Genomic DNA, 27,880 nt, shown 5'->3' on the forward strand with positions numbered 1-27,880 from the left:
CCACCACTAAACCCTGTCCCTAAGTGCCACATCTACCCCCAGGGATGGTGACTCAACCACTTCCCTGGGCAGCCTGTTCCAGTGCTTGATAACTCTTACAGTAAAGAAATTTTTCCTAATATCCAATCTAAACCTCCCCTGGTGCAACTTGAGGCTGTTTCCTCTTGTCCTGTCACTTGTTACCTGGGGGAAGAGACCGACCCCACCTGCCTACAGCCTCCTTTCAGGTAGTTGTAGGGAGCGATAAGGTCCCCCTGAGCCTCCTCCTCTCCAGGCTAACCGCCCCCAGTTCCCCCAGCCGCCCCCCAACAGCCTTGTGCCCCAGCCCCTTCCCCAGCCCCTGCCCGGCTCTGGACACGCTCCAGCCCCTCAGTGTCCCTCCTGTAGCGAGGGGCCCAACCCTGAACACAGGGTTCGAGGGGCGGCCTGACCAGACCGAGCACAGGGGGATGCTGTGTGTGACCCCCGGGCAGGGCCCGGCACGGGGCCGGGGTGACCCTCACACAGCTCGCTCGGCCCCTCGGCCCGGCCTGCCCAGACCCTGCAGAGCCCCCTGCGCCGTCCAACTCGGTGTCATCTGCAACGTACTGAGGGTGCACTCGGATCCCCTTGTCCAGATCATTGATAAAGGTATTAAACAGCACTGGATGAGACAAACACTGATTTATAGGTTATTTCCTGTATAGTACTCAATCCTTTTCTTCCTGCATCTCAATATTACACTTCTCTTTGATCACATCTTCATATTATACAAAAATATTGGCTAAGGATCCCTAACTGAATCCATATCTCTTATCTGAAATGATACAGGGTATGTAAAAGTTGACAAGGGTGAAGATGGATGAGAATTTCTCCTTCTCCGCTTTACTTCACATTCTGACAACATAATGCCTAACTTATCATTTTTCCACTAATTTTTTTAGTGGAATAGGTGTTTCTAGTGTTCCTCCTTCAGTCCTGGCCTTGCGGTTGATTGATCCAGAAAATACTGTGTAGAGTAGATTTTGTCATCTCTCTGCTCTCCCTCTCTTTCTGTTGTACTTATAAATGTAATAAAGTGGTGCAGATGCAACTCTCTGCTAGCCTACAGAAATACGGCACATAGACTTTTCATCTTAACCTTTGTCTTCCGTCTCTTAGCCAGTGTTTGATCCAATTAATTTGTTTTCTATATCACAGTACAAGCAGGAGTATTTTCTGCTATTTTTCTGGCATCTGCCTGTAATCACAAATGCATTCAAGCCTTGTCACAGCTTTTGATTTTAATTCTTTTGTGCCAAATGTATAAAAAACCCTCCCCAAAATACAAAACCTCTACAAAACTTTCAGAGAGCACACTTCGGCATTTTGCTGCCTATTCATGTGAAGCGTACATCCAAACAAGTGGTACTAAATGTGCTTTTATTTATGTGCTGTGCAGCCTACGGCCTTAAGAGCATGGGTCTGTGTGACTGGTCAGACACAGAGACATGGAAGGAGGCTATCTGAAGAGGTTTAAATGCCAGCATAAGTATTTATTGCTAGTTATTGTCTCCTGTCTCATCTTCATTGGGATGCTCATGGACTTGGCATGGTACCCAAGCCAATTTGACAGCATCTAAATTCTCTGTTCCCCTCTAGTGTGCAGCTCCAACTGCTCCTGACATGCTTTCCCTTCCCTCCTGACATGTTTTTCCTTCCCTTGGACCATACAGGCAGCACAGACCAGGTACTTTGGATCCTTGAGGCTTTCAGAGCCTCTTCCTAGTGCACGGGAGCCATCTAGCAGAGGGCTTGATTGATATTTTTAGTAGCTTTTTGTCAAAGCGGGAAAAATCTGTACTATCAAAATTGGGTGTGTTTTCTAGGCTATGGTGACTGCTGAGCCCTGGCTGGGAAATTGCTTCTATGGCTTTTCTCAGCCATGGGAGAAGCACTGGTAGGAGTCTACCTGTCTAAGGACACTAGAGCTTAAGGAGACTGATTTCCTCCCTCCTCCCAGCCCCTCGGTATCTCCTGCAGGACAGCTCAGGGCTGTATTTATCCTAAAGTCACATATTAGCCAATGCTGTATGTAAGATTCTTTAAAAAAAAAAAGCCATCCCCTTAATCTCTGTCCCCTCTACCCACACAACCATCCTCACAACTAACTCTTCCTGTTCATTTTTAAGTGGAGTTTTGAAAACGTCCTTCCAGACAGTTCTGGGGTATGGTGGCAGGAGAGAGCTGGGCCAGAAGTGAGTGCCTGGGGAAAGAGGGAGGGAAGGATGGGAAGCAAGGAGAGCACCTGAGAGCCTGCAAAGCCCAACAGAAGGGACGGCAGCAGCAAATGCCAGGGGACAGCAGAAGAGAGGCTGTTCCCCTGTCACGGGGTGGGCAACAGGAGAGTAACTGATTATTATAATTATTTGCAGTCCCCTTTAACAAGGAAGAAGTAACTGGCAGTGCCATTTATTCCCAAGCATTCTTCCCTAATAATACCCTTAATACAGCCTGTTCCATCGCTTTTGTGAGGCATGTTTTTCATCTTCAAACTCAATTTCATTTATTAGAGACTTCACCGTATGTGACAGAGTGTGCATGCAGCAAGTGCAGCAAGGATTCTTTTTAATTATTATGTATTACCAAGAGGTACAGTGTGTTTGTGCCGGTGGGCGAAAGGGCGAGGAGGGGGTGTTATCTATTTTGTTTCTGTGTCACGTATCACAACTGTAAGGTGATGGGGCTTTTTGAATTGCATTTTAAATTTGGAATCAGGACGTTTGGTGGCTGACAGTGCTTTGTGCCAGCCATAGCACGGGGAGAAAGTCCCCCAACCAGTGAGCACCCGTGTGCCTGCAATAAATAGTCTCAGATAACAGACACCTCTCTGAAGTTTTTGTTCGAAAGTCAGCCAGAGGACTCTTCTCCGGGCAGTGACTAATGATATTCGAATGCGACTCTTTGTGCAAATGTGGCAATATATACTTGGTTTTCAAATTGGAATGAATTTGTTGTAAGATGAGTCAAAATAGCATTTCAGTTGGGTGTTCAAAGGAGGAAGAGAAGCTGGACTCAGAAACCATGTATTTAAGCGGACTGTAACCTTTTTCATTTTTCTGAACTAGAAAATTTTCCTTTCCTTTGCACAGAAATGAGGACTTCTACCCTGCAGCTTTAGGTACCCCACTGGCTTTCTGCTCAGTGGTGTGATGTAGGTGTGGAAAGTATAAGCTGGAGCATAATTTTAATTAGAATTATTTATTTTTTTGAGGAAGTTTGTGGTCTGGGGTTTTTTTAGCTTGACATGGAGCCGTTGTGAATGTTTGCTCTGTTAGAATTGCCTGGTGTGGAAGGGAGCAATGCAGAAACCTGTAAGATATTAATAAATCAGGAAAAAAAAACCCAACAAACCAAAAACCAGAATGAAACAGCAGCAGTGATGAGAAGCTTGAGGAATTGACTTTGGAAGGAAGTCATTGCAAGAATAGTCTAGAGGGATTTGTGTATTTTCTCACTACTTGCATACAGCAGCTTTAAAAACACGGTCATTGCTGCGTGCTTGGAGCAGTGTAGGAGGCAGAGCATGGATTTGCAGGAGACACAGCAACTCATGGAAGGAAAAACGGGGTAATATATTTTCATCTTCCTAATGCTGTTGCAGCCTTAAGCCTTAAGGGACCACCGATGGTTAGGGCTGCTCCCAAGCTTCTTGGTGTCCCTGGAGAGCCAGGAGCTCTGAGGATGCTGAGGGGATTGAATTACTCTGGGTTGATGTAACTGTAACTGAGAGCTGGATTAGTGAACGTAATTTCCTGGGCTGTGTTTAGTGTAAGGTCCCTTCACTCTGGTGATGGGGAAGAGCAGACGTTACTCCACTCTGCAGTCATGGTTGCTGTCTGGGCTCCATGTCACATCTAAAGACAGCTATCAGTAGCCTCAACCAAATAATAATGTAATATATAACAACTGTGCTGCGTAATATTTATCATTAACCCTTTCCTGAAAACAATTAAGGGAATTCATTGGAGGAGTGTTTATTCTTTGATGCTACAGGTGTGATAATGTCAATACTAAGGAAGATGTGATCCATGGTAGATGGAGATAAACCTCTACTTCTTCCCATTTAGACTAGTTGTGGTGAGGTTATGGTAGTGTGAGCTTTGTCATACCCTGTACACAGCAAAGGGTGTGGGTTTGTGGCTTTGGGTCAAATCTTGCTGTTGCTGGTCCTTGAGCCACTTTGGCTGAAGCAGTTGCCATTATCTCATTGTCATTTGTAGGTCGACAAAACTGTAAGAAGGTAGTAAGCTGCTTGTGAGCACTCACTTTACAGGATTATTTTACTGAACTCAGCAGCTTTAAAACACAAGCCCTGGGAAGACAACAGGAACATAGTGGATTCATCATACACCTGTTTCATGGTAGCGGAATCAACCTAACACAAGTAATGCAATGTCAGGAGCATTGGAGATACAGGGTCTTAGCATGTATTTATAAGGCTCAGGCACAAATGTGCATATGTTTTGGAGAATATAGCATCTGGTTATTAGAAAACATATTTCTGTTGAATTTTTGGCTGCTGATTACTGACAAAAAATGTTTTGTATTACTGAAAAATAGATGAGTTTATTTGGCAACAATGTAGTAAATATTGTGGGACTGACCAGAAACTGATATGAAGCCAGTGTTATTGTGGCCTTTTTTAAAAAAAATATTTTAATATGATCAAGTAGTTACCTTGCTCTGGAAATTCCTGTAGAAAAGTTCCTAAAAGGCCTTGTATACACGGTAACTGTGACATCAACATTTTAGTAAAGCTGATAGAAAAAAAAATATTAGAATTTCCTTTGGAAAGAATGGCATGTTGTATAAAGATTATGTACACACACACACGCATACAAACAATACTGTTTTGCCTTGATTTTACTTCAAAAAAATGAAAAAATCTAATATGGAGGTTTTCAGTTTTGTCTTCCACTTTTGTTTTCCTGTTTTGTTTTCCACTGACATGCTGAATTTTTTCAGTGAAAAAAATGACAAAACAAAACAAAAAAAAACCTATTTGCAATCTTGCAAGACAATGAAAAAGTCATTGTGTTTTCAGGTGGCGTTGATCGGTTTGAGCAGTCCATGTTTCAAAGAGAAAATCCTACTGTAAATGAAAAAGGAGCTTTATGTTCTTTGTCCATGTTAGAGTTAACTGATGGGAAGCAGAGGCCACCGGTTAATACAATACAGAGGTGGTTTGTTCTTAAAAGCAGGAGTGATGACTGTTTGCTTCTTACAGACCTCTGATTGCCTGGCATCCTTCATTGAAATCCAAGCCAACTTGCTTTGAATGACAAATTGATTGTTGTGCACATTTTTGATAATACAGCGATTTGTCTCCTTGGGCCTAATACTCTAATCCCCCCTTCATTTGTCAGCAGGGAATCGGCAATCCGGCTCTTCCTCAGGCTGAGGTTTGGCATGGCAGCTGTGACACGCTGCTGTGCAGCTGCAGACCCCTTGGTGAAGATACCCCCTCCCAGCAGCATCTACGCCCCGGTTCCTCAGCACAGTTCATAGCACTCTTTGGTGCCTGCCACGTTGCTTGGTTTAGAACTGTAAATTTTTAAGTCCACAACAGACAATAGAATTTTGTCTGTTCTTGACATTTAAAATTTCTTGTTGGCCGAGTCTCCTTTTTATCTCCTCACATCTGTCTTCTGACTCTGTTCTCGTCTTCTGATTTGACTGACCAGGAGGTGTTGGTTTAGTCTTCAACCAGCACTGTGCTCCGGAACTTCAATCAGCCCTCAAAGAATGTGGTTAACACACGGACAGATCTATGGTCCTCCCACTCTTGGCATTTGCAGTATGAAAAGTTCCCAGGGGGGAGTGCACGTTGGTGAAGTTCAGGGTACCCCATGTAGTGATGCCACTTGTTAAGAAGGTGTAGAACCTCTGCAGTCATTTATCTCGTCTCATGGTTGTGCTGTATTTCCTCTGTAGCAGAGTCTGGTGGGTCAGTGTCACTAACTCTGTGTATCCCCCCAAAGGATAGCATCTCTCCTAAGAAATGCAGAAGTCTTGCGCTAGCAGAAGTGGAGGGTGAAAGGAGGTGGAAGACGTGGCATCCTTCCCGCTTCTGTGGTGATTGACCACAGGTCCTTTAACATATTGAATACCTGGGTGTTGCTGTCAGTCAAGGTGTTTCCGTAGAAAGCCCACATGTGAGACAAAGTGGAAAAGCATACAGTCAGAGCAGGATATGCGCCCTGATAACTTGTGAACACCATCACGTGCCCTCGTAACCACAAACTCATGGACAGTAATTCCCTCTTGGCATGCAGCAGGGCAGGGCTTTTCCACTGCTCGCAGCTTACTGAGAAAGCCACAGCACATCTGTTCGGTGGCTTGAGCCATTGAGCATTCTTTGCATAGCCTGCCTGAATAAGCTGTCACTCTTAATTTTTAAAACATTTCACAACAGAGGGTTAGCCTAGAGTGGAGAACCTCTTCTGAGCATCATCTGCGGAGGCCCCTCTGCTCACAAACACATGCTGCGTAAGGCTGCCACCATCATGCCTTATATTAACAGGGGATCACATCCTCTCTGTGCACCAGGTTATCTACCCTCCATCACTCAGCTACTGGCCTCTGTTTTGCATTTATTATGTTCCTAGAGCAATGCTTTTATCTGTTCATCCATGCTGCCTTTCAGGTTTTAGAGATGCTCTTTAGAACATCTCCTTTTCTTCAGACTCTCTCTGGAAAACTGATCTTGCTTATCCTTTTGAGAAGTTTGCCTTGTGTTCTGTTTTTCTGAACTTTTTTTGGCTGGGGATGGGAGAGGGAGTGTGTACACAAAGGCTTTCATTAGCCTGGGGATGGCTAATTTCCTTAAGCCTCATTGATAGTCAACCAGGGAATGATCCAGAGGACTTTAAATTTAGCTTGCTTCTCGTGAGTCCCCCTTGAGAAGTGTGTGTCTCTCTCCGTTGCCTTTACAGATGACTACATTGACAAATATTTGTCTTTATGAATACTTCCTTGTTTGTTTGATCTGTAACAAGGTGCATTTTTCTGATTCTTTCGCTTCATGCTGTGTGTTTTCTACGCTGAGCAGAATCCGCCAGATTGGGGGAGTGGGCTGCTTTGTTAGTATTATTACATTTTGACTTATAGTTGGTTGCATTTTTAACCTATGAGTCAGAATTGCTATCACAAACTTCAATTAATATGTATCTCATCAGTGTAGAGTTTAAAAGTTACAGGCAAGCTTATGGTTTGCTTTTGCTGCGTAGTGCTATACTGTATTCAGTAGCAACATTCTCAGTTAGAGCAGCCAGGGACATGGCTGGATGATGTTTCCTACAAACATTGCCCACAGCCTTGCTGCCACTTTATTAAACCGATCATTTGTGGAATACAAACAGCAAGGGCTTAAAGAGCTTTGAACACATCTATTTGTTTTTTATAATTTATGGAGGTTAAAATTAGCAAAACAAAGCAAAAGTATGCCATTCATCTCTCAATTACTGTTGCAATTGAATATGCTGGTTGGTGGATGATATTTGTGAATGTTTTAATTCCCAGAATGTACTTGTTAAAAAGCCATTTCTCTATTTCTGTTGCAGTGAACTATTTCATAAAAAATGGTACAGAAGATGTATTACTGTGTGGCAATAGCTCTGATGCTGGGTAAGTACTTAAAAAATATCATCACTTCTGGTTTGGTTTTGCTGCCATTTTTTGTTGTTTTTTGGGTTTTTTTGTTTTTTTTTTTCCCCTTATGTTTTGCTTCAGTTCTGTCCACTTCTTACCAGCATGAATTAGATATTTCAACTTCCTTGTGTCAGTCATAATAGGAGAGAGGATAGTGAAAATATTGTGCATAGCAATTCAATTTTTTGAACTGCAGGGAAGAGAAGTTTGTGTTTGTCACTTATTCAGGTCTGAAATCTTTAGGGGCCTTATTACAGTTCTTTTTCAATACATTTAATTTTCTCAGAAAAAAAACCCCAGTGAAAACTAAGTAACACTTTGGCTGAGTGGAGAGTATTTTAAAGGAAATGAAACAGGAAAGCTGGAGGGATTTAGACTGATGATGAATTCTTGGCTTTTGGCAAAGGAAGATAAACATATCAACAAATTCTAGTCCCCAAAATAGCATGCTTTGGAGATGGGGAAGTACTCAGTTTTGAGTTGTGATCTACATTTGTACATGATATGTTTATAGGCTGCACATGTTTCACTTTCTTATAGACAGTAAAGAGATCCAGAATAATTCCTGTGGTGTACTGACTTACTCTGCATAAAGGATTTCATTCATATCCCTACCATCTGTAGATGCTAACAGTTCCTGCTGCATCCAGTCCCCAGGGTCTAAGTGCATTATCCGAGAGTGTGATTTTATTTGACGGGTTCTCATGATCTTTATGGGAATGGAAGAGTTCAGATGTGATGGAGAAAGATGGGATCTTGTGTGGGCAGAGGAGATTATAAACCTTGTAAAGCTTGTAGGCTGTTAAGAGTTGTAGGAAAAGGAAGAAAAGACCTTAGAGTGGTGGGATGAATGAGATTTTGATCTAAATATGTGAGAGTATTTGAACCAGGGAGGTGGGTGACCTAGGTCAAGTGAGGAGAGGAGTTGAGATGATCTAATTCTGGAGGGAGATGTTTTGAGTTGGTAGAACTAAATGTAGAGACTGGGAAAAAGAAAGGTGTAAATTAGGAAGAACTTAATGTGAAAAGAAGAGAGTCATGTGTGCACAGAGAGGCAGCAGGAAGATGAAGGGAAGATAAAAATCTAAACTTGCTTGTGGACAGGTGGGTAATAAAAGCCACAGGGTCCTGAAGAGATGCTTTATGTTCTGCTGCCACTGTCTGTATCTGTATTTACATAGGACAAAGAGAAAGCTGAAGTGTCAGCCTTCCCTCTGCATGTCTTGTGGTCTGATCTGTATTACCAGTCTGATTTAGACTGTAAGCTCCTTGGGCAGAGGGCCATGCTTTCCTCTTTGTTTGTTCCGCAGAAGGTACAATGTCAGCATTCATTAATTAAGTGCTTTGTTGATTGTAATACATTGCATTTATCCAGGCTCAGGCTGGACTCCAAGACTACTGGGATGTTTCCCGGGGATCCCAGGATTTGGCAATGTACCTATGCTGGTGGACTTCAGCCTTTGCTAGTCAATAGGCAGTAATACGGAGGAAAAAAATTTTCTGCACGGCAACAATATTTTGCACATCACAAAATATTTTAAATTGTTCTCTCTGATGACCTGAACCATGGTGGTGGCAGGCTGCTAAGGTCATGAGCAAATGGCAGAAGGGTTAACTAGGTTATAGGTAGTTTGTGAGGCATAGTTTAGGGACTACTGCTTTGGAATCATCCAAGTGGTGGGAAGTTTAATACTAATGCAATATTCATGGAGCATCTGTATATCAGTAGCCTGTATGGATTTAAGGGTTGGATTAAGGGCATATGGGCAAAACCACCCTTATTTCCTTTCCTAGAAAGTCAATAAATTGCAACGTGTCAACAAAAAGCAGTAACTGAAGAAAACCTCCAATGGAGGCACTCTCCCCATGAGAGGGTCACAGCCTGAAACAGCCAGGGAAGAACTTCCAGCTCTGGTGTATAAGAAGATGAAAATGCCACCCTCACACCTAAAGCCTTTGTGCTTGTTTTGATAAATACATCAAAACTATTAGTGTCCGTGCCATTAAGGGAAACCCACATTCCCTTTATGCATCAGTTCTTTCTTCTTCAGGCTCTTGTTGTTTTAGTTAAGGATTTAATACCACCTGGTAAGGTTTTAAATGCCTAAAATGGGGATAAATATTCCTACTTACAGTGGGGTTTTAGCTCAGGACTGGCAAGCGTGGTCTCATCTGTTATACCTTGCACAGAGTTCCTGTCAGTCATCCTTTCCTGTTGTTTAATGGCATGAAGACAATTAGGAAGATGATCCTAAGGACTCAGAGGACCTGCAAAGTCATATGTTCCCACCTGTTCAAATAGACAGACCAATCATCTACAGGCTGACGCACCTAACAGAGTGGATTTATTTTCTCTTACCCTTCAACGGTCAAAGCCAAGACCAAGTGCATTAAGTAGTAAAACACAAAATCTGAATGTGTGGGACCTTTCGGGACAGGTTGCACCACAGGATCAAGGGAGGTGAGTTAACAGTGAGAGGATGCATCAGGTTGTGGTTGCCCCATCTATTAGTAATGAAATTCATGACAAGTGAGGATGCTTAAGTTGGGAAAACATCAAGGCATGAAGAAGGCAGGGTATGGAAAGACAGCTGGCAAGGCCACTTCTGGGTGTTCATAGCATTTGTGGAGCTTGCTTCTGCTCCCAGTCTGGAGCTTGAGTTTATTAGCCTCTGGGGTATGCTGAGGACCCAAAGGAAATGGGCAGTGTTGTATGTGCAGTCCTGCAGGGATTTGTTGTTAGAGTGAGGGATATCTGTGTTGTGGCCAGGGTATTAAATCTTGAGGTAATTGACAAAGCCATTTTAGTGCATTTTTAAAAGCATGCTAATGACACTCTGAGGTTTGGCTGGTTGCTGTTATTATAGAAGAGTAAAAAAAAAAATCTAAATAAATCTACTATGGCAATTATTAGGTGATGAGACTCAGATGGTCTAATGTAACAGTGTGTAGTGATGGAGACTGCAACCTGAGCTGGAGTAGCAGGCCAAAATCAGCAGGGAAATGATCATCACTGGATGCTATATCACAGACAACCCAATTATCTCCAAGGTGGGGGCTTTATTACATTACTAGGAGGGACTGTTTTCTGAACAAGCACCCAAACTGCCAATAAAGCAGGAGGTAATGGATCTAGCTAATATTGATTCTAGTTCAGAAGGGATTTGGATAGATGTATGTCACTTAGCAGCAGCAAACATGTCTTTACTACTTTACCTGGCAAATGGAAGAAAAAAAACATGTATGTTTTTAGGAATGCTCAAGCAACCTCAGGAAGATTCTTCAAAAATCACTCTGCGGGGATGTGGTAGGAATGTCAGGGAGACGGCATATTTCTTAGCTGCACAAGGACTAACCTATCCGTGTGGTTTGCCATGTGATGCCTCAGAAACTTTCTTCAGGATACTTGAAATTTGATTTTTCTTCATTTAATCAGATAGAACTTCTGCATTGTTTTTCATTTTGTTTATCCAACTGCATTTTCCCCGTTGAAGTACTGCAAGAATTTGCTTTGTATTTACAAGGGACAGAAAGTCCAATGGAAATAAGAAGTAATGTTTGGAGAAGAGAGAAAATCAAATGATTGTGATCAAAGATGTCCTTAGGTACAAAGTGAATGCTAGTGATGTGTGCTCGATGTTTCACAACAAGCACACTTAGAGCACTACATTAATGGAAATATCATCTGCTCAGAGGTGTGTGTCACAGGCTGGTCAGAGAGTGGAAGCAGTGCTAAGTCCAAGGCTCTTTTAGCAATAAAAATGTAGTTTATTTGCATAACTATTCATGTTTCTAGATGTCTTTTGGGGTTAAATTTGGTTGTTCCTTTGGATATGGCTGCACTGAGAACTATCCAAGTTGGTTCTTTTTGCAATTTCACCTGCTTTGATTTGATTTGATTAAAATACATGGAGAAAGCTCAGATAGTCTGATTTTCAAAGGAATTACAAATTCCATATATTTGCTTTTCAATTTAATTCCTAGTGTATCGCTCATCCAATTTTGAACACCTTGTTTTAGCCCTGAGGAAGATCCAGTAAAGATCTGGTATAATGATGAAATATTTGGAAGATCTTAGCTAGTAGCAGAAGCTGAAAGCTGCTATAGCCTTGGTGAAATCTGGTTTTAGCATCAAGTGGAGGATGCTTTGTAAGGGCTACAGAACCGCAGGTAACAGCGAGCAGCACCATACACTGCCTATAACCAGGCATCATGAGCCTTTTGAAGGCATTTACCCTACTGTGTGAAAGTGGCCCTTGGGAGCAAAGTTAAGCCGTATCCACAGATGAGTATTTATGGTAATAGTGCCGAAGGGAAGGCCAGTAGTTGGATGCAATGCTTTACAGTGTGTCCAAGGACCTACAGCAAGGACAAATCCGGGCAGTCAGCACCTAGCTTCAGGCAACAGGACATGGCCAACACCAGGCAAAGAAGAGAGGGAGCCTCCAAGGGCACTGCTCTCAGGAGAAGATGCAATCCTGATCCCACCTTCAGGTCCAGCGAGGCATCCTGCTGGAGCAGGTCAGCCATGCCTCTACCAGGCATCACCCTGCTGTGATCATTGGACCAAATCTCCCAGCGAGTGGGATGTGGGAAGAGTTTCATGTCAGGCCACAGCAACCTGCTTCCTGCCGCCCCTGCAATTACAGCTTGCTCCACTGCCATGGCTGTTAACTGTTCATTTCGATGAGATGAGTCCTGTGCTTACTCACAAAGACTTTCAGGGGCTGCAGCATCTTGGAATTACCTGTCCAGGAGAAAGGAAGATACATTTCAGTTCTAAAGCACTTCCACTTTTATCCTGTTGTAATTTCACAGGGACATTTTTCTGCTGTGCTTAGACTGCTGTTTTTTCTTCCCCTTCTGCCTGAAGGTTTGGAAGAGCAATAGAAACAGCAAGGAAATTTGTCCATTAGGAGAAAGAGAAAAAGACAAGATGCTATCAATGTACGAAGTAAACAAGCTGACAAAAAAGAGAACTTATCATTGTTCTTTTGACTTTTTCACTGGCAACTACAACAGGGAGCTGGCTTTTCAGAAAAGTGTGCGTTGTTTTAAGTCAGTTGTGTCCCCTTTGGATCTCAAGGTCAGACTGCTTAATTTTTTTTTTCCCCTTTCACATGATATGTCCTATATATTCAGCTCATGGGCAGGAATAGTCTACAAGATCATACTGACAATGAAAGCACATTTGCATCGTGTCTGTACTGATATTACCAAAAAGACTAGTGAACAGGAAGGAAAAGCAGCCAGTAAAGCTACTTCAGGATGCAACAAGAAAGCACCTTTGGCAACTGCATCCTAGTAACTGTTGCTATAGAAACTTTAGCTACCTTTATCCTCACTATGACCTTGATTTTTCTTAACAGGGTACATTAAAATAATGTACAGCATGGGGCAAGATTCTATATGGTTTGGTAAATTCTGCTGTCACTGAGCTTATTGCATATAAGGGATGAAGGAGCGACCATGTGGTCTAGTGCTTCTCAAAGTTTTTGAGCAAGTCCTAACACTTTCTAAGGTATCATCAGAAAAACTCCACTTTGTTTCCTTTTGTGTGGGGCATTTTACTAAGGTAATTAATATGAGCACATAAAATGGCATCAAATGCCTGCTTTCATAGTCACCATGAGCACCGAAAGCAACATTTTTACGGGAGGTTCTCCGTGCTACCATACTATCAGCAGATTCATGTCAGCATATACAGCGATGCAGCACTTTGATCTCCTGAGATATAGCATCATTCTTTTGCCTTTATGCATCCTCCATGCAGTGATTTAAAGTCCCTTGCAGAGGCTTATCGCACCCCTCAAGGGTAGAGGGGAAACATGCACTGTGCTGAGGAGCAGCGCTCCTATCAGACAATAATTTGCAGAGCCCAGCGCTGCAGCTCGCGCCCAGCCCTTGGCAGGCAGAGAGCCTGTAACAATGTGTATGTCTGCCAGAAGAACATGTCAAACAGCATACTCTCCCACAGCTCTTAGTCCCCTGGCTACCAGCAAACGCGCCTAGTAACACAGCCACAGCCGCACTGGAAACAGGGGAACTGCACCAGAGAATAATGCGCCCAGTCAGTTCTTTTATTCTGCTGCTGGCAATTAGGACTGCTGCAGCTCTGAGTTGCCCGCCCTTAAATCTTATTAATAATTTATTTAAAAATGTATTATTACTGCTATTGTTATTATTAGTTTTTGTTTTCTTAATATAAGAAGGCCTCACATTCAGGCCATGTTGTGTGGGATGCTGGACAAGCAGGGTGAGAAGAGCTCTGCTCTTGTGGGCTTGGAGGGTTTGTGTTTCAGAGGTGCAGTCCATGGATGGGTGGGGTGGAGATGGTACTCAGCTTAGTTACACATACGTACTCCTAGGGAGTGACATGAATGGGTAAGGTCAGGAGAAACAATCTGTTGCTTGCAGGTGATCTCTGGACTAACCAGCACTGTCAGGCAGGTCATGGTCTGTTTAGGTGTGTTTAGCTTGCTGCATGAATGGGTCCGTCACAGGGAACGGGGGACTGGGGAGCTTTGGCATGTACCCAGTGGGACTGGTGTGTTCATAACACCAAATTCAGTGTGATGGGGTATTGGACTGGAAAGGCTGGTGGAGTGAGGAAAAGGATACAATCCCCAAGTGTGACTTCTTCAAATGTCACAAAAGCATAGGAATTTTGGAAAGAATGAAATGTGTTGTTTAAACTACCAGAGCTAATAATGTAATTACACCCCAGATTAGTAAGCAGTATTAATGAATTTAATACAAACATTCAGACTGCGCAGCATACCTTAAGTGAATTTAACTAGATTCTGATGTAAATCACATAAACTTTTCCATCTACTCTGTGTTGGTTACAGTGACAGGACAATGAGGATGGTTTGCTCATGGTGAGAAAGACTCTCACTTGAGTTTGAGAAAAAACAGAAAGCATGTCACCTGAAAGATGCTGCAGGGGCCATGGGCATAACTTTAGGTATTATACAGGCTTAGGGGCAACAATAACAGTCCTCACTCCTAGGGATCTGCTGTGTATTTGGAAGATCATGTCTCTAGTTAAACAGCAGCAGTAGGGATTAAATCCAAATCCACTCAATTCTTAAGGATGGGTAATATTACCTCTTAGTCAAAGCTGTAATAAGCTCATCAGCCACATGAGAGAAGCAGACTTACTAGGGGCTACAATCTTCATTAAGCAGTAATCTACCATTATGTTTATGATGATAAATTATCGCCCTACATTTTATTTGATGGGGTAGACAGAAGATCTGCTGTTTGGTCACTGGGTTGAGTGAGAAGAAATTATAGTTTCCTTACCCTGCTGTAGCATGAAGTCTGAAAAAGCCACATTGCAGCAGAGGGAGTTCTTCCGCTCACTGCTTATGTGCATGCATGGAGGGGTCTGATGTCTCAGGCTGAAACCAGTGGTTTTCCATCTGCCTGAGCAAGTAGCCAGTGGGGGAGGCTGAAATGTTTTTCCTGGATACAAGTCAGTGGCATGCACAGGTCAGTGGGTGCTCTCAGTCTGTGAGCAAGCCTGCTCATGGGCACCTCCTTCCCTTTTCTCCTCCAGTTTCAGCTCCTGGTTGATGTTGCTCTTTATTCTCATCTTTTCTTCTTCTTCATTTCCTTCTTCTACTTTTTGTTTGTTTCTTTCTTTCTTTTCTTTCTTTCTTTCTTTCTTTTTTTTTTCCCCCGCTACAGCATTTGGCTGGATTTGCTTGCACTTCCTTCCTTTCAGACCATTCAAATTCTCTCTGACCCCTTAGATGCCTGGAGTGAGAACTGCTGGGGGCTCCTAGTCAGACCTATCTGATGCGAAGGGTGCTTCTGTGAGCCAGATGTTGGCTCTCAGGTGGTAATTAATGGAGAAATGTAGTTCAGACCCTCTAATCACAATTATTCTTTTAATATAACAACTTAAGAAAGAGCAGAGGAAGTAGAGTGACCTGTGACTTTCAGGCAGACTGAGCACCTGCTGGCAGCAATGCCCGGCTCTGGCTGGGGTGCTGCTGCCTTTTGGGCCCTGTCTCCTACATGCACAGTCACCCTCACAACATCAATTTTTTAAAATGTTGCCCTGTTTCAGAATGGGTAGTTTCATCTCGTCAGGTAGGAGCAAAAGTTCTAGGGATCTTTGATGCCCCACAACCACTGCAGACATGCACTCCTTGCTTGGCTGCTGGTCTCCTCCCTCAAAGCCAAGAGAAGTGAGAAAACATTGAAAGTGCAGAGAAAACACCCAGGCCTGTGGTCTAAAGGAGATCTAAGCCTCTCTTTTGTGGCCTGAGGACTTTAGCACCAAAAGGCAGGTTGAGGAAGACTCTACCATGCACATCAACAAGTCTTGGAGGCCATGGGCACTGTCTGCCAGCTCTTGCTGCCAGGCTTTGGAACCCCACCGTGCTTACCAGGGTGGTTTCCATTCCTCTGGAACTAGCCACGTGTCAAAGACATTGGCCATAAACATTTCAGCTTGGTTTCTGCATTCTTGGACTTAAGCTGCAACCCGAGCAGGGACATTAAGGGCCCCTTACCACAACGTTTTTGCTTTTTTAACTTTTGGCGTGTCTGTGGCATGCACTTTATCTCCCATTATTGCTTCTTTCATAAGCAATTCTGTGTAGCAAGCCATGATATGCCTTTGCATCCTAAACCACATGAAAGTGCGGCTTTTGCCTTACAGATGTCGTAGCTGACATTGCCAGCTGTTTGATGCTAACTCCTGGACAACCCTCCCTGTGCTTTCAGGGTCTGAATGTTACAATCCAGCACATGGTGGTTTTACAAATCTTCTTTTATTGCACAGCCCTACTGGCCACTACAGTCTGGATCAGCAGGTTACTTGGCTTGCCTAGATTAAACTCCTGAGGCAGAGCATTTTGTAATTATGCCCCTCAGCTACAACTCTCTGGCATTCCCAACCTGTGTTATTTAAACAAGGCTGTTTCTTATGTTCTTTAATTTCCTGTACCAATGCCAGTTTACAATGGTGATTACAGCCTGATGGATAGCTAGGTAGACTGATGCTTTTAACTTTTCTGAATCAATGACACTAATTTCATTGTGATCAATTGAACAGCATCCTGTGAGGCTCCTGTGGAGGATGTTATATTTATGTAGCTTGTTGTTGTTGCCCATCCCTGAGCATCAGAGGAGAGTGCAATCCTGTGAAATGCTTCCCTGAGTTAAAAGGAGCTAAAGAGTTTGCTAACAGATCTGAAGGGGAAGGTTTAATATTATACATCAAAGACGCTTCAGCAAAATCTTGAGACTCCTTTAAAGAGTCTTCAGAGGAAATGGTGCCATCTGCAGAATTCTATTCTCAAGTGAGAGTCATACACCTAAATTTCTGTAGAGTGTTTTTCTGGGAAGCAGCATTTTGTTTTCCTGTCAGTGTTTTTAACATGTTCCCGTACCCCACGGGTTATCGCTTCTGTTGGCTACAAAAGAGGGTGAGCAAGAATAAGGAGTTGAAAAGTAGGATATTTTGTCTCAAGTGTCTAGTTTCTGTAAGGAGGATGTGAGCTAACATTAGTAGCATTTTTGAGGGGAAGTTCATGCTTTTTGTGCTGAAGACACCTCATTTCAATGCTCTTACACCTGAAAATAATATTAGAGAACTGTGTACACTCACTGAAGAGTCAGACAGATCTTTTCACACCAGCAATCTACTGCTGAGTGGAAAAAGGTTGAGGGATACATAAAGACAGAATGAAACACTAAAAAATACTGACTGTATTATAAACAGAAAATACTAACCTGAGCTACCATTGCTCACTTTAACAGTCAGACAAGTTGCATCTCCATGTCCTGTGGCTTTCCAAGCAGCTGTGGTTAAGTGCTTTGAGCAGTTGCTCTAATGTCCTTCTGCAATAAAAACAGAGTTTCCCTAGGAAGCATCACTGGCGGTGAACCTAAGAGTGACCTTGTAACCTCTAATCTTGTGGTACTGAGAGGTTCCTAGGAAAATATACCTGCAATGCCTCTAATATTGCCTTTCTTTCAGACTCTTTTGTTCAAAATGGTGAAGAGATTAAGAGGAAAGTCTCTCTTTCTCAAATTGAAATTAATGGCAACATTTCCAGTTTGCCCAAGGTTTTAGGCAACTTATTCTGGATGAAACCTGATTTCCAACCTGCCTAGGCTTAAATTCACCATTAAAGTAATTGCCATCAAGATTCTCACAGCTGTATTCAAATGTTTTAGCCATTAATAATAACGTTGAAATGTGAGTGATGAGAGCAGCTCAGTGGAGCCACTTGGGACTGGTCTTTCGCGGAAGACTAAGACTGAACACCTCTGGACACAATCATTTAGTTTCCAGCCAAACACAGTGTGTGAGTGCAGTCATTTTCTCACAGCAAAAATAAGAAACCTTACAAAAATTTTCATGTCCTGTCCCGACACAATGTCTTAGTGCAAGCAAGCGGAAAGGGTTTCCTTCTCTGCAACCCAGAGGATCCATTACTCAGAGCTCTTAAACAGTGTCAGCAACACGTCACGGGCACTGAAGGCTGTCTGCAGCAGCAGATCAGAGACAGAAATCTCATGTCTCTATGGCAGAGAGTGACAGCAGATGCTGCCTTTGGGAGAGGTTTAGTGAAAAGGCTGCCTCAAAAAAGGACATGGATATACAAGAGATTCCATGTTGCCTCTGCATATTTAAAGGGGAAAAAGCTGAGATTTCTCCATTTTATTCTCTTCTAACTCAGTAATGTTACTGTAATTTTTATTCAATTGTAGCTCTTACCAGGAAACAATAGGTAGTCGAAGTAGGAAAGATCTAGAGGAGGCATTTCTAGGCTGGCAGGGAAAAAAAATTAAAGTGTCTTTCTTTTTCTTTCTTTGTGAGATATAGTTATTATTGTCTAAATTCTCAACTGGCATTAACTGACTTGGCTCTACTGAAGGTGACAGAATCACTTATTATATTCTCACTTGTGTGTTACATTTAATTCATTAAACATCAAATGTTCTTTTTCAGTTTTCATTGCTTCTTCTGAAGACTACTGCAAACAAGGATATGCACACATTTTGCAATGCTTCAGCACTCCTTTTTTTCAGCGTTCAAAGCCGACTCACTTAAAAATTTGTGTTTGACTACTGATATTCAATGAAGATTTTTCTTAGAGTGTTGTTGAGTGTCTGATGTTGGTGGCTGACACCATAGATTTATATAACTTCAAAACGTATAGCAATGTATTCTCCTTTCAACATGCAGTACAAGGTTGCTATCCTGTGCTGTGGAAGTTTGATTTGTATCAGCATAAAACCTGATATTTAAAAAAAACCCAAAAAAACCAACTTGATTTTCACACTGAGACACACTCTGCTTTCTCAGGAGTCAATTTCTTTTTTGGGTGGCATTTTAAAAATTACTTTGCATTATTTGTATTACTACTTTGCATTTCAATTTGTGGGAATATTCTGCTTTGGTAAAAAATAGCAGTGCCTGAAACACTATGGGTTTTTGCTGGGAGAAAAAAAGTTAAAAGCTGTACACATTGAACACACTCTACATGACTGGTGATGTGTCTGAAATGGCTGGATATTACAATAATCATCCTATCTGAAGGCAGTTCAGAAAACCTTGATTCTTCCATCTGACAGGCAGAACATCAAGCTCAGCATCTGCCAGGACAGAAGGTATTGCTCTGTTATCAAAACACTGCCTGGAACTTGGTCTCTCACAATGTCTCTGATCTCTGACAAAGTGCTTTCACAGTCCCTCTTGTTCCAGCCATCTCCAGTTGTGTTAGCTAGAATTTGCACCGAATCATACCAGGTTCATCTCTACGTGAAGCATAAGGAGAACAGGGAGAGCTGGCATTACCACAAGTTCTACTGAGAGCTGCTGCTCCAGATGATAGTTAGGTGGTTCCCACCTAATAAATTCCCAAATACTATAGGGCTCCAGGATGCTGACCATGTCCTTAATCTCATATTCTCTTCCTGTGATACATACAGCAGTAAAGCCTTTGCATATTGCTCTATCTCTTCGGTTTCTGTGGAGCATATCTTACGTTTGTAAAGCACCTTGTGATATGCACAAGTGTGGGGTCTTTTGTCTAATCATATTGCAGCTTTCTGGGAGAGAGGGTGGTTCACTGACCTGGCATCTCTCCTACCACACGTTTCACTTGATGCAATTCAGTACTTACATAGTACCACTGAGAGCATTCTTTTTCTCTTCTGACATATGGAGCTAGAAAATTACTTGTAAAGAGTCTCAAAGTTTGATGAGAGCCAGTAAAATGCATGCTATCTGCATGCCATTTAATATGTGAATCTGCAAGGCACACAAGGAAAACCTTTTCCTGGCAGAAATAGAAAAAAATGTCATGACCCCAGATTACAGCGGTGAGTGGAACAAAAGGCTGAGTTTCTTAGATTAAAGATTTAGTCCTGGCAGGGGGTGAGTGCAAGGTCAGGCAAAGTAAGCCATCGGGAGGGTGCTTAGATGGCACACGCTGGTGTCATTCAGCCAGTGTCAGACTACGTAACCAGAAAAAGTGGATCACCATCACAGTATTACCCGCAACTATAACAGGAGACACTAAGTTTATGATCCTTAATTGGGAGTAAGTGCCAAAAGAAATCATATTTCAGCACTAAAGTCCTGCTTAGGCACCTGATTCCAGTCTATTCCAAATATCTGAAATGCTAGGTGCTCGTTTGCTGTTGCAGCTCAAGTTATGGTTAACATTTTCCAGTCTATCCTTTCAAGGGAAAAATAAGGTTGCAGGGATTGTTGGTATTGTGAAGTCAGCTTCTACCTGTTCCCTGTGTTTTCACCCAGTGAAGGAATTTACCACTGAGGATCTGTGCTCTTAACCCAGAGCATTCAATATGTTCCCGTTGAAACCAGTTTCTTCATGCTGAAGCCGTCTATGATGCATTGCACACATTTCATACATGCATTTTGTGTATTGTCTTTCATGTTTTGCAGCGCATGTCCTGAGGGATATATATGTCTGAAGGCCGGGGAAAATCCTGACCATGGTTACACAAGCTTTGATACTTTTGGCTGGGCGTTTCTCTCTCTGTTCCGTCTTATGACTCAAGATTATTGGGAGCGTCTTTATCAACAGGTATGAGATTGTTTTATTACTGTTAAAAAGTATAAAATAAACACATAGTCTTGTTGCAGTTCTCATAATTAAATCCCATAATTAAAGACAAGAAAGAATTGCTGGTTATTAGGTAAACTGTGCTCTGCCTGTTCTGGAGAAAACCATCAATTTTTACAATTAATTTATTGTCTTAGGAGTGATGATACCAGAAGACATTAGGCTGAGTGCTTGGGGAAAGGGGGGAAAATTGTGCTGAAAAATACTTTGAATGGGTAATTCACCTGAATCTAGACGAAGCTCATTACTTAAGAAAGATCAGCACATCACCACTTAATCATTTTATTGGTGGCTGGTGTAACATGAACTAATCTTTTGAATCCAGCTCAGAAAAGGACTAGAGAAGCACCTGTGTGCTTGGCATTTCTGGTTTTGCAAGGCATGATAATGACCACACATTGAGCAAACGGCAAGACTACCTGGTACATATCACTTTTCCTTGGTGCAAGCTTTTTGTCACGGACACCTGACAGCCACAGATGGAGTCACAGTCAACCTACAGTCACGTGTGCGAGGTGCTCTGCTAGTAAATGTTCGGTTTAGTGTGTATTTCCATGACCTGTGTGTGAACTCTGAAGAACTGCGTATGATGGCTTGGTACTGAGTGACACACTCTGTCTGTGAAGCCACTGAAGATTTACTTCTGCATCTCAAAGTGGCCAAAACCAGAACATGCTCGTAAGGAAACCAAGGGAGTTGGTGCTGACAGGTACTACTCCGAAGGTACTGAGGTAGACATCTTCAAAGGTATTAGGGATTTCAGCTTCACATGTAGCCAGTTATACAATTTCATTTCAGGAAAGTGCAAAACAATGAAACTGAAGATTCTTTAAACAACTCTATTGGCTTACTTGGCACAGAGCTGCATGTACAACTGTGGAAGACTGAAACTGTCATGGAAAATAAGGACATCACGCCTTTTTATTCTTTGACCTGATAATATCACACAGAGGTTTCTATCACTAGCATCAAATCACTGAACATGAGACATAGCTGTAATATAAGCTCAGCCTGGTACCCTAAACTCCAGTTATGCCTAGTTCTGGTGAAGAACCAAGCAATACAGTCAACGGCACCCAAGGCTGGGTGGTTCTTATTTTGAAGCAGATGCCTAAATAATGTTCAGATGAGTTGCACCCTAAAAGTATCTTTTTCTCCCCACTGACTGTAAAGGACCAGAACTGTAGACATCTAAAGGGATACAACGTGAATCCTGCTCGGAGGGTTTCTGTGCAATGGGCAAAAAGAGATTGAGCTACGTGGGGGAAGCTTTCACCACAGCTGATTATAAGACTATCTATTCTAAAAGAAAAACAGTGGAGATATTTGGTAAAGGAGGAAAGCATTCTTCTTTTATAAATGAATTTTACTGCAAGGCATATAATTTTTAACTAAGGTTTAAAAATTTATTGGTGCGAAGATTATTTCCTTACGTGTGATTGTTGTTTGTCATCAAAGGGATTCTGTTTGGGCTGTTAGCAAAGGCTGAATTGAATCATATTGTAAATCTAAGTTTTAAAAAATATATTAATATTTTTATTATTATTTTCTTGTAAAAGACATTGTAAGCAAGTGTTAGCGATTTTACTTTTGTACTTACAGACTCTCAGATCTGCTGGGAAGATCTACATGCTTTTTTTTATGCTGGTCATCTTTCTGGGCTCGTTTTATCTGGTGAACCTGATTCTGGCTGTTGTGGCCATGGCATATGAGGAGCAGAACCAAGCCACTATTGCTGAAACAGAGGAGAAGGAAAGAAAGTTTCGGGAAGCCATGGAGATGTTAAAGAAAGAGCAGGAGGTCAGTAAACTATGTGACATGATTAGCCGTGGGTAACTTGAACAGATGGTAATCTGAGATTCACATTCCCTTTATTTTACATTTATATGGTAACCCAAGTAAGACTCTACTTGAAAGCAGTTTAATGTTTATTGTCCTAGACAAAGTTATTACAATTCTCTCTAAAAGAAAAATGATGTCTCTTCCTGCTAAGATTGGGGCCATTTGGAGTTTACATATCCAGAGCAGTACTGGTTTAACTGTACCACATCTCTGTCAGCAGAGGAATTTATATTGGTTGGCATATAAGACATTTTAATGATGGTATAATACATCTGCATCTGAGCACAAACCAGCTATTTTGGTAGCTCAGCCATAGCCCCAGCTGAGCCTGCTTCTACCACCACTTCAGCTCGTGTTCTTTCCCTCAATGTCTCATTCAAACTGCCATGAACATCCAACTGTCCGATAATGAAGATAAAGATGTAGGGTAACCTGTTTGAAGCACATATGACTTCCTTCCTGAATAAGCAAACAGGCAGATCTTGAGATTAAGCTTTAAAATTATGCAGAAGATATGGATTTAATGTTATGTCATAAGTTTAAGCAAAATAGGGAGGCCAAATGGTGGATGCAGCTGTATAACCTTAATAACACTGGTTAATTTGCATGTGGTTTGTGTGGGGTAGAAAGCCTTTACTAAACAGCTGAAGAGAACATTTTAGGTGCTGTGAACAAGAAGACAATAAGAAAATTAGTCTGAAATAGCACATAGCACTGTGGCTCAGAGAAATAAATCCTTGATACACAATATAAACTAATATACATAATTTTCTTTTGGGTCTTCAGGGCCTAATACAAATCCTATTTAAATCCTTGGAAAGAAAATAGAAAATCTAATTCACCCTTAACAAAGTGCTAGTAGAGGCTTATACATCGTTTAAGTCCTTTAAAAGATCTTTTTTGATGGTTTAAGTAATAGGTAAATGCAATTTCATCCATGTACAGGCACTTTGAACAGAGTAACTTTCTGCTGTAACCTAAGGGACCAAACTGAGCTCCAACTACCTATTTTATACAAATTTTCATGTGTTTTGACTCCAGCTGAGCTCTTCCTAATAACAGTCAACTTTGCTCCAGCTGTAATTAAAGATATTAAAGAATTTTCTTTTGAAGGCTTTGATTTCGGTTAAGCCTGTATGTACACAAAATGGGAACATTAAGCCCTGCAAGTCAGAATATGTCAAAATGAAGGTTGCTTATGAAAACCTAAACTGTGCCCATTTGTCTATATGCTTTATAACACAGTCATTTCTTCAGCCAGCCATGTCTCCTTTTTCCTGTGCCCTGTTCAGTGCAAAGGGCAGGCAGTGCATGACTCAAGAGCAGCTCTTTGCTTTCTCATCATTTGTTCTGTAGCCTTAGGCCAGCTCGAGCAGACTTCCCAACTCAGGTATTAAAAGCCAGCTTCAAAGACAAAATGACTAACAGCCTCAGAGGTTTTTCAGTGCCTCTTGTCAATGCTCAGGCTCGGTGTGATTCGAAAATACTTGTTTGTATTTGTAATACTCCTGGAGAATTATCCTAATCTTATGGAAAGGAAATTTAGGAGCAGGGTGACTGGGGTCCATTGTGTTCATTATTGAAGCCCAGTAATTCTGCAAATCAACCCTCAATGCTTCAAATTAGACATCTGGAAGAGGAGGCTCAGGAAAGTGAATTGGGTGGCTGTACCACACAGCTTTGAGGTCTCCTTCTCAGGTGTCTGGCTCCAGAGCTACTCAGATTTGATCTTGCTCTCCAAGCCTTTATCAAGATCTTGGTTTTAACTTTCTCACTGTACCGCTAAGTTCTTGCCTCACATCCTATCTCCCGCATAATCCCTGTGTCAGGGCCCATGGGGGCTAAGCTTTTCTCCCATCCTTCAGCCACCACCCGCCCTTGCCAGACATGTCTGGTCCCATACCACTCCCCGGCCCCTGGGAGTTACGGTGGTTTATGGCTTGCAGTGCCTGAGGGGCAGGACATGGACCAGCCACAGGAACCCAACCAGAAAGGGAAGATAGGCAGGATGTGGGGACATCCTCCATGCCCTGAGAAACAAATTACTCCAAATCCTTCTTCGGTAACTGAGAAAGGTATGGAGGGCAGAAGCATTTCAGCCCAAGCAATAGTTAAGAAAATGCCGAGAAGTTGAAGATTAGCTTATTTTGCAGCAAGAGTACAGCATGCTTAGCAGCATAACCTACAATATTTTCTAGATCAAAATATGATGGCAATCAGGAAGGAAAACCGAAACTCTTTAGACCAGCTTTTGCACTGTGCAGTATAAAGACAGCAGAAATATAATTGATAGGCCTGCTTGGGGACTATCTGTCAATTTACATGATTGGTCTAACACATTCCTAAACCTGAACTTAACACCAAAAGACTTGCTGAATCTTTATGAAGAGAAAGCACTTCAGCATCACAATTAAATCAATTGACTTAAAAAAAAAACCTACCAAAAAACCCAAACAGCCTAGACCAGTGCCTGAGCCCTCTTCCTCTCCGCTCTAAGCAGCTTGCTCACGAAAGGTATTTCCCACAGGAATTAAGTTTTGCTGTGCTCTCAGCTTGATAAGGTACCGCTACTCCTTGAAATACATGATTGATTCTTTACATGGCTGTTAAGTGCCTTCGCTTTCCTTGGACTGATGCCTGTGGGAGGAAGGGAGTATTTTGCCGCGGAGAGCTGATTGCCTGTTTGATTCTAGTGCCTTACAGACAATAGCACTGAAGATTCATCCGTTCCTCCTCTTCTTCGGAACCTGGAGAGGCTTTTAAAAAAAAAAAATAATTCACTCACTTTATGTGTTTTGGCTGGGGGTTTGCAAATGGGCTTGTCTCCAGGCCATTGATGTGTGTACCACTAAGACACTGGCACCTCAAAGCCTGACCTGGTGCTTTGTGCCCAAAGCCCCCCCGGGCTCCTCCTGCCTGCACCAGGGATGAGGACCCAGTGCAAGGGTGCAGGCTGCTGCTTCCTCCCTCCACCTGTTGCTTCTCCCTCCTGGCTGCCCATTTCTTCCAAGACTGTGGCTCTGGGTACTCAGGCTTTTGCATTCGACTTCTGCTGGGTTTCTAGCATTTGGTCTGTTATCAGTCAGCTCCTGTAGCAATCCCACCAGATAACCAGCACAGCACTGAAGCACATGGGAAAGCAAAGTCCACCTTATCTCCATTTAAGCCCACGGTTTTCTCTGTGTATCTCAGATCAGAGCTGCCTGTGCTGGTGCTCAGGCGAAGTGTTTACAGAAACGTGCCAGCTGAATTGCTTGCAGTTCCTAGCATCCGTCTGTGATAGGGGAGGAAAAATCCCTGCAGCCAGCTTGGCTGCCCTCCTGTTCAGCCCTCCCAGTCCAAGGGGCTGAAGTTCAGCAGGGGCTTAATCTAAGGTCCCTAAGCTTGACATATTTTTTTTCAGCTGGCACCAGAAGTGTTACTTGAGAGATGTGCACCCAGTGTACACCCACAGGCGTGTGCGCACAGGCTGTTCCTGTCCCAAAGTGTTGAAGGACCTTGTGTGTGAGCTTCACATAAATCACATTATTTTATGCAGCCATTCCTAATGCTCCATTATCCATTCTGGGTGGCAGACCCGCTTGTGTGCATTTGTACTAGGAACCTGTCTTGCTTGTTGTTTATTTTCCTACAGGTAAATGTAGAGGTTAGAAACAAGTTAAGACCAGTTCCAGCCACGTGAGATAGTTTTACAATTCATGGCCACCTGAAATTTTTAATTTATCTCCTACACAACCTTAAAACTTAAAATGAAAAATAATTGCTAAGTGAAGTAATTATTAGTTCTCACTGACATCCTTAACTCAAATAATAAATTTTACACCTTCTACCTGTTTCAGGCACTAGCTGCTAAAGGAATTGATTCAATGTCACTCAGCTCGTTGGAAATGTCACCTTTAGCATCCAAAAATGCCAAAGAAAGAAGAAATAAGCGAAAGAAAAGGAAATCTTCGGGGGCAGAAGAGTATGGGGAAGATCAAAGGAATCCCAAGTGTGACTACGATGACGGTCAGAGGAGAATGGTAAGCCACGGTCTGAAATGTCACTTACTCCACACTGCGCTTTGCTGGCTAGGCCAGGCTCTGAATAGGCAATTAAGGCTGAAACGTTCAGCTGTAAAGAAAATCGGATATTTAATACCATGGCTGACCTGCAGACAGTCTGTGTTAGAACAGTGAAAGGGGATATGTTACCAAATTTTTTTCAAAATTAATTAAAAATGCCCATTAAACATTTTTACAAATCTGTTGTTTCAGTTTTGGGGTTGGTTTGTGGTTTGGTTTTTTTTTCCCTGCTTCAAGATTACCCACAGTCTTGTTTATTTTCTTTAATTTCATTCATCTGATTATATCTATCCTATCCCTACTAGAGATAAAATATTCTTAGAAGAAACCTGCAAATCTTAAAAACAAAAGGGAGAGGAGGAAAAGAGGAAGCTTGTCTCTGAGAGCTTTATAAATGCTATACAAAGACATTATTAACATTTTTATATTCCTTTGCTAGTTGCCTTCAAGTCAAAACTTTGTGGCACTTGTTTCTACTTTCTATTGCAGGGGGGAAAAATGGAGTGAGACTGTTGTTAAATAGGGTTTTATGTAAATGTTACTGACATGCATGAATAGAATTTGCACATGCCGTATGTATCAAATGATCATAAATAGCTTCAGATAATTAGTCTTTGCTTAACTGAGGGCAAAGTTTAAATCAGTTTATTTTGTTGTTTTGAATAGCCATGAAATGGGCTAAGTCTTTTTATATTTTGTTGTCAGTGAATTTAGGGATGTTTGGCAGCCATAAAAAGCTCATAGAAAAGTTGTAAGTGATGTAAGTAAATGTGACCAATTACTGACTCCCCAGCTCACAAAATTTACACAGAGATAGATTTCTGTAAATTACATGCATTTTTTAATCTAATAGTTTTTGTTGTTTTCTCATTGGTGGAATGGGTCGCGTTACAAATCACACTTTTGTTAAAGCTAGAATTGCTCTTTAGCTTCATTCTGGATGGGTTTCAAGACACCATGTACCAGAATGACCGTGGATTGGAGCTGCACATTGTTTCTTAGATTAATATTTTGTGTTTTCACTTTTCGCCCCTGGATGTCATATGCATGAGAAACATGGGAGACACATTTCAAAGCTCATAGTAAATCTTCTCTGCAAGGCTGTGTCTGGCATGGTTGGAGGGAGTAAAGCTGAGTCATCACTCAGATGCAATCTGAGCAGCTGGAAGTGTGTTGCCA

General features: G+C 42.1%; 1 protein-coding gene across 5 annotated transcripts in view; it reads left to right on the forward strand.

Annotated features, from left to right (window-relative positions):
* LOC308063652 (sodium channel protein type 5 subunit alpha-like) overlaps positions 1-27,880 on the forward strand; it is a 224,945-nt gene that overhangs the window by 79,598 nt on the left and 117,467 nt on the right. For all 5 annotated transcript variants that reach the window (XM_080386919.1, XM_080386920.1, XM_080386921.1 and 2 more), the window contains 4 exons: positions 7,584-7,647; positions 20,615-20,756; positions 22,398-22,595; positions 26,477-26,659. In XM_080386919.1, coding sequence (XP_080243045.1) covers positions 7,584-7,647; positions 20,615-20,756; positions 22,398-22,595; positions 26,477-26,659 — 587 coding nt within the window. The remainder of the gene's footprint in view (positions 1-7,583; positions 7,648-20,614; positions 20,757-22,397; positions 22,596-26,476; positions 26,660-27,880) is intronic.

This window comes from Falco punctatus (genome assembly GCF_963210335.1).
Source record: "Falco punctatus genome assembly, chromosome: 4".
NCBI classification, from domain to species: domain Eukaryota; kingdom Metazoa; phylum Chordata; class Aves; order Falconiformes; family Falconidae; genus Falco; species Falco punctatus.